Source organism: Octodon degus, unplaced genomic scaffold (genome assembly GCF_000260255.1).
Source record: "Octodon degus isolate 3935 unplaced genomic scaffold, OctDeg1.0 scaffold00050, whole genome shotgun sequence".
NCBI lineage: Eukaryota > Metazoa > Chordata > Mammalia > Rodentia > Octodontidae > Octodon > Octodon degus.
In genome coordinates this window covers 3,424,726-3,435,777 of record NW_004524626.1, presented here as the reverse complement: position 1 = coordinate 3,435,777, position 11,052 = coordinate 3,424,726, and the positions used below count along the sequence as shown (strand labels likewise).

Sequence of the window (11,052 nt, the reverse complement as noted above, 5' to 3'; positions counted from 1 at the left end):
GAGGATAGGATATCGCACAAAGTTCTAGTGTGTTGTGGACATGCATAATGACCGTGTGGTATTCACTTTGAAGTGAGTAGTCTGTAGGAGAATGTTAATGTTTATTTTGAGTGATAGAAATAAGAGTATTTTTAACTTTTTTAAAAATAATCTCTCTTTTAGGATTTTCTATGGCATCCAGAAGTCAATGGTTCTATGAAACAGTGTATCAAAGTGTGGACAGAGGTCTGTATTTGAAAGTATTGACCCTTCCTTGGGAAACCAGAGTTTAAAAGCTCATGCGCCTGAGCTGTCTCATCTTTTTATGCTCATGCCCACCTGCTTCTACACTGATTTTAGGGCCTCACCAGAAAGAGCAAGCGTGATCCAGCGTCTGCCCCGTTAGCACCAGGCCGCACCTCGGCAGATTGTGCTTACCCCAGACTGTCCCGATTTCAGTTTTTTTTGTTATGGTTATGGCTCAGCTCGTTCAAACCCAAGTAATCTGTCTAGTGAAATACACATTCTCGGGTGGTTTGTTTGTTTGTTTGTTTTTTTCACTTTTTTGTTCTTATTTATGCTCAGATACTTAGGGAGATTTTCTTTGATTTTGTTTTTTACCCTGTCTTCCCTTTTATTGTTAAATTTATGAGCTAGAAGATAACAGGAGTATGTTTTAGCTTGTAATGGTTAGAGAAATAAATTAGGTAGTAGAGTAGACATGCTGTTAAACTCAGAAAATCACTAAGTTTTCATAAGTCCCATGTTACAGTCGCTACTATAGTTTCCACAAAATTCTATCATTCTTAAACTTGTACTTTGCCTAGAGATATTTGCATTTGGAGTAGATAAAATAATCTTGTTGACCCTAGTTGGCCCACTTATTTGATTGCAAGAGTTACATTGTTTGATATTTGATCTATTTTCACTATAAATGGGTAAGTCTAAACTGTATCATGTGATAAATAGGTTTTTGTAGGATCACATGAGAACCTAGCCACTAGTTACCATTTTATATTACTGAGCAACTATGTTCATGTTTCCAAAACACATACGCGCAGGCATCAGGTGGAATAGGGGGTAGCCACTTTAAGGAATCCTTACCAGTTTTAATGTGGTTGGCAGTAATGCACAAAGTGCTTTTGTGTTTGATTTGGGTTATATTTTTTATGTACTTAACTTTGGGGAGAGTGGATAGTAGATGCAGCCAGCAGGTACTAGAAGTGGGATGATATTCCAAGCCATATGTAGGGGGATTTTTTTTCCTTATTGTGTGTCTATATTTTATTGTATAACGTGCCACATTTTGTTCACCCACTTAGCAATTGATGGGCATCTGGCTTGTTCTGGGGCAGTGCTAGACTATTTCGTGTCAGCAGTGCACAAGAACTGTAATTTCTCCACCTGCTGGCTGACATTTCTTATCTACCCTTTGGGTGGTAGAGGTTTTAGTGCTGTGAAGTGGAATCTCACTGTGGCAAGTATTTTCTCTTCCCTGATGACTAATGCTGACCATCTTTCCATGTGCTTATGGGCCATCAGTATGTCTACTTTGTATTTATTCAGATCATTTGCTCTCTATGTTAGGTTAGTCCTGCTGATTTGTAAGAGTGTTTCGTCAATCTGGAGAAGAGCTTGTCATTCATCACAGGACTTGCAGTATTTACTGTTATGAGTTGTTGTTCCACTCTTTAAATTCTGACCTCTACAGCACAAGTTTTTAATTTTAGAGGTCCAGTTTATCTATTTTTGTTGCATCTGTTTCTGTTACATAATTTAAAATTGCAAAGACTTACCCCTGTTTTGTAAGAGTTTTATGATTTTAGCTCACCTGGTATTTATGTCCTTTGTCCATTTTGAGTTACTGTTTTACATATGGTGTGAGGAGGGAGTCCAAGTTACTTTTTGTTGTTGCCCATTTTGTTTTTGTTTTTGAAGGCGTGATCTTGCTATGTTGCATAGGTTTGTTGTGTACTCTTGAACTCAAAGAGTTCTGGGCCTCCAGAAGCATATCACACAGGCCAACTTTGAGTTTTTTTTAGTATGAATATTTAGCTGTTTTAGTACACACCTTGAAGTTTTGAACTTCTGTTTCTTCCCAGAATGCTTTACTGCTTGCTTAGTTAATGAATTTCTTTAAGTCAGGTCACTTGCTTACTCTAAGACATTGTTTGACCACCTCAACCTAAAGTACTCTCTGTTCTTCTAACCCTTTATCTTTTTGTGAATATGTGACATTTCTCTCTGGAGAGCTGAGGGCAGAGAACTGCTTCTATGGCCCTTGAAGAACAATGGGTTTTCCTTGGTCCTCTCATTCTGGCATTCATTAAGCCCTTATGATGTTACGGCTTTTGAGGTATGAGAGGTAACCAAAGGTGTTACATCGGTTTCATGGTGCTATTATGTAATCTAGGGGGGTTAATTTTTTATCCACTTCTAGAGTGTATTTTCTAAAAGGATTGAGATGGTATTAGAAGTTATTTGAATGGAAGAGAATGTAGAGACTAAAAAGAGTTTATAGATGATGGAATTATCAAGAAGATTCTGAGAAATATCAGTAGACGGGATAGGAAGAAAAGCAAGAGAGGAAAGACTTTATTATGTAGGGAAGAGAGAACCTTAAGTTGGATAGTCAGTGCTGCCATGTTAGAAACTAAGTCAAGGTAGCACGAAGGTGTAGGACATGGCAGTCCTGAGTTCCCTAATGGGCTCTGATGAATGGTGAAGTCCAAATCCAAACTGGGATAAAATGACGCACAAATGAGTGAGGAAGCTTGCGTGCTGAGGACAGAAGGCTCTCTGTTGATGAGGGTGTGTGAAGTGGGATTCTGAAAGTTAAGACAGGGTTGAAGGAGACCTAGGAAGGATCATGACAGCTTAACACATTTCAGTAGAAAAGAGGATGACATTGGCACTGTGAATGAAACTCAGGGGAGGCTCTTGGTGTGTGTCACTGTGTCACACGTAGAAAGGGTGGGAGTCAAGACAGACTAGGGATTCCCTGAGAGAGAAATGGAGAGAAATGGAGACACAGTTTCTTTACTGTCTTGTCAGAGAGAGATCAGAGGTGGATACACAGATGGGTATAAGAATGGAGCAGGAAGGCAGGCGCACATGCATTGGGTAAAGTGCTTTTTATGAAGTTTGCAAATGAGTATTAACCAACATGGAAGTGAGAGAGCTACTTAAGCAGGGAGACAAACTTTAAGAAACAATTCATGGGGCTGGTGAGATGGCTCAGTGGTCTAAAGCACCTACTTAGAACAAGCTTAGCAAAGCACAGGGACCACGGTTCAATCCCCCAGCACCACATGCCAGCCAGCCCCGCCCCCTGGTGGGCTGAGCTGGCCACACACACACACACACACACACACACACATAAATAAATAAAATTAAAAAAAAAAGAAACAATTCATTTCACTGGAAAAATTCTCTAATGGTATAAAAATGCACTGAACCCCAAACCTGGGAAACATCTTTCTGCCTCAGAGTCTAGGAACAATATTTATTAAAATGAGGTAATTTAAGAGAAAATACTTAGGAAACTACTGATTACTGTGTTTGAGATAGGGTCTCGCTATGTAGTTCAGGAATGTAGCCTAGGTTGGACTCGAATTTGCAGTGATTCTCCTGCCTATGCTTCCCTAGTGCTGGGATTACTGGCATGAGCCACATGCCCAGCCTACACATATACTTTTATTTCTAAATTATTATTATTATTTTTATTTTTTTTGGCAGTGCTGGGGATTGAACCTAGGTCCTTGTACACACTAGACAAATGCTCTACCACTAAGCTACTTCCCCAGCCCAACATATACATTTTATACTAGGAATATAACCACAGAGTATAATTTATAGCTGCTGAGAAGTTTTTCTTTTTTTCTGCATGCAGTCTTTAGTAATTACCAATTTATTTTGTGAGATACATGTTAGATTTAGCTTTCCCAGAAGAGTGTGTTTCCGTGGGGCATCGACCTTGTGTTTTATTTAACACTTAAAACTGCTGTACCCTGTAGGTTTCCATGACTGCCTCTTAATTGACTGACATAATACACTGGAGCTTTACTCTAAGCAATTTACTTAGCGTTCAGAATAATGTTAGGTCATGTTAGATTTTAGTAGTGCTTATTAACTGTGTAAATGCCGTATCATACTCTCTGACCATGTAGCCATGTAAGATTTTAAACATTGGATGTCCGTGTTGTAATGTCAGAAGTCTGGCAAGGAATTGTAGGAACTTAAAATGGTTCAAACAAAAGGAGAACTTACATTTTCAGGGGAAAAACATATTATGTGTATTCAACTGCTGAACTGACTATAGCACAATTATAAAGGTTTTTCTTCCTTTAGGATTCTGCTACAAAGCCCCACGTGATTGTAGCAGGAGCTGCCACAGTAAGTTCTTACTCATTCTCCTATGTAATGATTTCTATTTCATACTTAAGGATGTGATACAAAACAGTTACTTTATGTTAAATAGCGTTCTTGATTGTATTTGTATTTGTGTTTAATTCAAGTGCCTATTATAATTAGACTGATGAATTACAGTAGATCTCAGTAAACTTAGTAAACTTTGTGTTGAATTTTATATCTAATTTTATATGTATCCTTGAATGCTGATTTTGGAAGTCTGATTTGATTCCAGCTGTTTGTAAATATCTTTATATTTTACAAAAGAATTTGAATAAGCTATCCGAATATTAAAACAGGAATTATCTTAAAATAACCCTTGTTACAATAGACAAATTATATACTTTAATTTTTCTGTGATAAATACTGAAATTAATGCTTAATTTCTACCCTTAGTGGTCCATCAAGATTCACAATGGTAGCAATGAGGCGCTTTCTCAGTATAAAACGAATATTACTTCCATAGCACCACTTCTAGAAAAATTGGCAAAGACTAGTGATGTTTATTGGGTCTTACAAGGTAAGGAATGAGTGATGAAAAAATGTCATTTTGAATACATTTGAAGACATGCGTTTTATTATCTTCTTTTAAAGAAGCAAAATTACTGCTTTATGAGAATAAATTTTGAAATAAAATCTGTAAGATTAAATGAGTTATTTACTTTCTTTTTTAATTTAAGGAACAGAATAATAAATATAATAAGTAAAAGATAAATAAGATCCTCCAAGGGACTGCAGCAGGCAGACTGGCACAACAATGTAACAGAGATAAACCCTAAAGGCAAATGAAATGTTTACCTCTGACTTTATTTTTAAAGAAGCATATATAGAGAAATAATAAGCCTGTTTAATGAAGTTAAAATCATTTTGGAAATAAATATACTTTCAAATAGATGGGGTATATTTAAATTCACACCACCTAGTTTCTGCTAGATAATGAAATTCTTGAACAGAATGTAGACAATAGGTCAACTCATTCTAGGAATTTATTGAATGTCATTATTTAATGCCTTACACAATATGAAATGCTGTAGGTATTTTAGCAATTCTAGTCATTTGTCAGAAACTCTTAGGAGTATTTCCAAGTTGAATGTCAAGGTGAAGAGAATTAGAAAATGTGATCATGATCTGTTCCAAAATCCCTGTTTTATTCACATATTCATTTTAACCTTTTTCTTACTAAAATGAGAAAAATTGTTTCTAATATGTAATGAAGAAATAGAGATCAACCCGCACTATCAAATTGTGTGAACAGAGTTTATACAATTAAGCCCTGACAGGAGAAAGAAATGATTCATTGTTATTCTTTATCAGTCTTCCATAATCCAGTTTTAATTTCTTATTACTGATATAAAAAAATACTAAACACTTAAGACTTCCCGTAATATGAAGGTGTTTTCCCCAAAGCTGTGTACATAGAGAGAGGATACGTGTTCTTTAACTTAAGGGAGATTAACTCAGAAATTGAGTATTAAAAAATTTGTTATAAACCTTGGCCATATTTATGTGAAAATGAATTTAACAGTGCCCAGTATTATCTGAACTTCAAAAATAAAGTATAAATTATTATAAATTAATTTGCATGATCACAGTTTCTATAAATAGAAAATTTTTAAATATTTTTTAAAATGTGTTTCATGTACAGATCCTGTTTATGAAGATCTATTAAGTGAAAATAGGAAAATGATAACTAATGAGAAGATAGATGCTTACAATGAAGCTGCAGTCAGCATTTTGAATAGCAGCACCAAAAATTCTAAGTCAAATGTTAAGATGTTCAGTGTTTCCAAATTAATTGCTCAAGAAACCATCATGGAATCTTTGGATGGCTTACATCTTCCTGAATCAAGCAGAGAAACGGTAGGATTCTTATCTCTGTCAGTAGAGCCTGTAACATCATAAATAATATCATATCATTATAGTTATTTTATTAAAATCTTAATTACTCAGTTATTCTATCTAAAGATATATCATCTGGAAATAATTTTGTATTCTGTTATCTAGCTGAACATGTAAGTGAGAGTTTAGTATACTTTAAAAGAAAAAAGTTATATTAAAAAGTACATGAAGGGCTGGTGAGGTGGCTCAGTGGTCTAAAGCACCTACTTAGAACAAGCATAACAAAGCACAAGGACCGCGGTTCAATCCCCAGCACCACATGCCAGCCAGCTCCGCCCCCTGGTGGGCTGAGCTGGCCACACACACACACACATAAATAAATAAATAAATTAAAAAAAAAAAAGTACATGAAATTTCATTCATTGAGGAATATCCAGTTTAGCCTATCTTCCCTCATTACAAACATGTAAGTCCTTTGCAGACTCATGTTTGAAATAGTTTTATGTTCTCCTTGCCTTAATTTATCAGATTAAATTTTAATTGGATGTAGTGGCACATACCTGTAATCTCAGCCCCGTGCTGGGAAGCTGAAGTAAGAGATCTGCTAATTTGAGCCCTACCGAGGCAGTTTAGTGACTTAGTAGGACCTTGCTCAAAGTGAAAAAAAGGCTGGGGATGTAGGTCAATGCAGACACATCTAGGTTCAATCCCAGTACTGAGTGGAAAAAAAATTAAACTTTAGTGAACAGCAGATTTTTAGTATGTAAAATAATTTTGTATTTCCTTATAACTCAGCATTATTTAAGGCCTAGAGTAGATACTGAACAAATCCATTTTGGCAGATGGAAAGGAATTAAGTGTAAAAAAGAATTGCATAATTATACATTTTCCCACATAGTAGAACAGATTATGGTTTGGTGTTTGATTTTCTCTTATAAAGTAATTGCTTTTAACTTTTTTTGTGGTCATTAAGCCCTTTCAGTATGTGATTTAAAAAATAAAGCGCACGGTTCTGTTCCTCACCTGCAGAAACATGTCATGTTTGTGTATGCACGTGGTCTTCCATAAATTTACATTAGGGCTTTTTGGATTCCCTGTAATTATCTTGAGAATGTCCTTTGCGGGTGTGGAGGGGCAAGGATGCCAGGTGTAGCACTTTCTGCAGTCTCAGAGCTAAAAGGGTGAGGCTTTCTAAGCTGTGGAGTACTTGGGTACTTTGTGGCCATCAAAAATGGGGTTTGATTAAACCTTCAACTAAACAGAATCTTGACAGCTTGCTTAGAATAATTTTATTACAGTTAAGCCATGTTGAATATTCTAAATTTTATTTAACTTTAGAAATCTTAAAACTGTAGACCTAAATGGTCTCCATAGGCTACAACCTGAATGAAAGACATAGCACAAATATTGTTAGCTAAGAGTTAATAATTTTGTAATAGAAGTTGTTATACATTCTTTTTTTAACATCTGAAGACTGGGACTCTATCTGAAGTGTCCTGGTATCTTCTCTTTTGAAAGTCTGCTAATTAAAATTCTGTGGTCTTTGACGTCTATCTTTTTTTTTTTTTTTTTAACCAGAGGTACAATCCATTAACATTCATTAAATCCTATTTTGTTTTTTGTTTTCCATTCCTTAAAGAACAGAACCGTATCAAACTGCACTCCAAGTAGTAGTAGTATTGTTTCCTGGATTGCCTTATAAAAATGAGTTCATTATGGATGATAGCCCTAGAACTTTGAAACACCCTGAACTAGCTATTACAGGTTGAAAGAATACCATTATTTTCATAAGTGTTCGGAAAATCGTTGCAAAAAGTACAAAAGCATTTTGGTTTCAGTGTCGAAAACTCAACAATATTCACAAGAGAAAATCGAATGTGGAATACATCCGTGACAAGATAATAACCAAATAACTTGATCTGTTCACAGAGTGCAATGATCCTCATGAACGTGTATTGCAATAAGATTTTGAAGCCCGTAGATGGTTCGTGTTGTCAACCTCAGCCTCCTCTTACTCTCATACAGAAGCTAGCTGCTTGTTTTTTCACTTTCTCTATTATTGGATATATAATTTTTTATATAATTCATCGTAATACTCATCGGAAGAATAAGCCATGTAGTGATTTGGAAAGTGGAGAGGAAAAGAAAAATATTATCAGTATCCCCTTGTCTCCATTAGAAGTACTTTTACAGTCTTTCTGCAAACTGGGCCTGATCATGGCATATTTCTATATGTGTGACCGTGCAAATCTGTTTATGAAGGAAAACAAATTCTATACACATTCATCTTTCTTTATTCCAATTATCTACATCTTGGTTTTGGGAGTATTTTACAATGAAAATACTAAAGAGGTAAGAATCGTTTCCTTTTTTGTTCATGTTATCCCTTTGTCGCGTTACAAAATGCAGGTTACACAGGATTATTTGTTGCGCCAGCATGTGCAGCTGTCTAAGCAGGCAAGGAGGGAGGGGTGTCGTAGCTGTACTTCGCTTGGCAACTTCTTAAGAGGGGCTTTTCGGAAACAGGAGGGGATTTGAAGGTCTGAGTGAAAACTGTTAAAAAGTTAGAAAGTTTTACCTGTGGCAAGGAGGTCATAACTTTTAAGGATAGAGAAAGTGGAACCACTCTCTTAATTTTATAGTAATCTTCAACCATTATATACAATAGTATATATTATCTTTTATAAAGTAAAACCCACATTAAATGTGTATGTGCAAGCGTACTTTATATTTACACACTTAGACACACACACGCACATGCACACACACTAGAACTTACACAATGATGCGACCGCCAATTTTAGTATTCTGACTTTGCTAATTTAGAATTGCTGTCATTCCTCAACATATTGTATAAATTGTTTTCAAGGCGTGAGTTATTCAACTTAATTCTGTTGTAAAAATAACTCTCACAAATGGATGATTAACCCGGTCATCATTAGTAGGAGTATGCTAGAGAAAAAAGCTTTAATATTAGAATCTTTTTTATCAATAAAGTGTAAGAGAAATATCAGATCAAAGTTATAAAGTTTTATCAAAGGAAAATTATAGAATTCCATGTTTAGAATTATAGTCAAATCTGTCATAGTTTCAATAACATTAAATGTAAAACCATAAAGATCAAATTAAATATTAAAAATCCATGTAACTTAGTTTTTCAAATGCATGCTATATTTAAAAGTGTTTTATTGTAACTTTTAAATGACAAGTTTTAACTGTCTCCCTCACCGCCAGGATTTCTGTGACAGAAGCATTAGCTGTATACATTTATATATTCTAAGAAAAATTTTATCACACTTAATATGTGCTGTCTAAATAATTGATGACCTTTGAAACAGATTCTGGTTTCTTTATGCAGACTAAAGTACTAAATAGAGAACAAACAGATGAATGGAAAGGCTGGATGCAGCTTGTGATTTTAATTTATCACATCTCTGGAGCAAGTACAGTGAGTATTACACATTTAAGTTCAGAAAATTGGGAACTTTTGTCATTTTAATGGTTCCTTGGGGCCACTGGCTTTTTTGTATTTTATATTCTCTGCCAATTCGAGACTCTTATTTCCCAATCAATCTCTCTGCCTTCTCAACTCTTTGAGACTATTATTTTAAAACAAATTGAAATGTACTTTAAAAAGTAAGTCCGGAACTGGTTTGTATTTACTGTTACTGTTGTAGGACTAGCTGATATCTACCGGTGTTATTGGTGTTATTTCATATCGTGTTGTACAGCTGATTTACAGTTATCAAGAAACTTCATAAATCACAAACAATTTAAAATTGACAGGTTGCCAAAGGAAATAAAGTAGATTATTATATTGTGTATCCTACCCTTCACTGTAGTTTAGGGAGTTTAACCAACTGTCTTTATATTTTCAAAGTTTAAAACACTTAAAACTGTCTTGCCCCGTGTTGAGAAATATCTAGATAAAGACGGACTACCCCTGTGGGTCTTGCAGCGCGTGCGAGCCATGCGGCCTGTCCTCTGTGTTGTAGAGGAGTCTGGCTTTGGTCGCTCAGCACCTCTGTACCTACTCTATTTTTCTTTTCCTTAGCTGGCTTAAAAGACAGGATTTTCATGATCTGTGGCTATTGGATATGACAGACTTAGAAAATAATGTGTTCTTTCTTACTTGTAATGTTCCACTTATATTATAGGTAAAACTTTTATTAAATAGGTTTCTGGTTTTTTTTGTTTTTGTTTTTGTTTTTTTTGCAGAACCAGGGATTGAACTCAGGCCCTTGAGCTTGCCAGGCAAGAGCTTATTCCACTGAGCCATCTCCCCAGCCCTAAAATAGGTTTTAAAAATTTAAGAGAATCATAATTTGGAAGCAACCAAATTGTTTTATTGCTTTACTTATTTATATAAAGCAGGTATCTATAAACTGTTTTAGAATCAGTGATAAATTGAGATAAAAGAGGAATGCCTAGAAAGCAGTATTTTGAAAATTCCATAGCATCAATTAAGATAAATAATATATTACTGGTTTTTTTTAGATATCTGCAGTTTTGAAAACAAATTATACTTCGTTGCCTTTTTTGCTTTTAGAAATTGATAGTGATTTTACAGGTAGTTTGAAAGGTAGAAGACAAAAGAGTGAAGTGTAATTTTTACTGAAATTAATGGCTATGATATGTGTATTTGTGGTGACAGTGAAATCTTAGCTGAAGGGGTGCTAGTTAGTTAGAGTAGCTATGATTGAGCTAGAACAGTAAAGATCTAATGCAAGGAGAGGTGGAAGTGGTAACAGATAATTTAGAAACCTCATTGAGAATTTATAGGCTAATTTCAGAGATTGCTTTTTTTTTTTTTTTTTTTTTTTT

At 35.1% G+C, this 11,052-nt stretch overlaps 1 protein-coding gene across 1 annotated transcript in view; it reads left to right on the top strand.

Moving 5' to 3' along the window:
* The window catches only part of Casd1 (CAS1 domain containing 1), a 41,207-nt gene that overhangs the window by 10,616 nt on the left and 19,539 nt on the right, over positions 1–11,052 (top strand). Inside the window, exons 4-9 of the mRNA XM_012515099.1 lie at positions 163–225; positions 4,330–4,374; positions 4,786–4,909; positions 6,035–6,249; positions 8,158–8,580; positions 9,587–9,676. Coding sequence (XP_012370553.1) covers positions 163–225; positions 4,330–4,374; positions 4,786–4,909; positions 6,035–6,249; positions 8,158–8,580; positions 9,587–9,676 — 960 coding nt within the window. The remainder of the gene's footprint in view (positions 1–162; positions 226–4,329; positions 4,375–4,785; positions 4,910–6,034; positions 6,250–8,157; positions 8,581–9,586; positions 9,677–11,052) is intronic.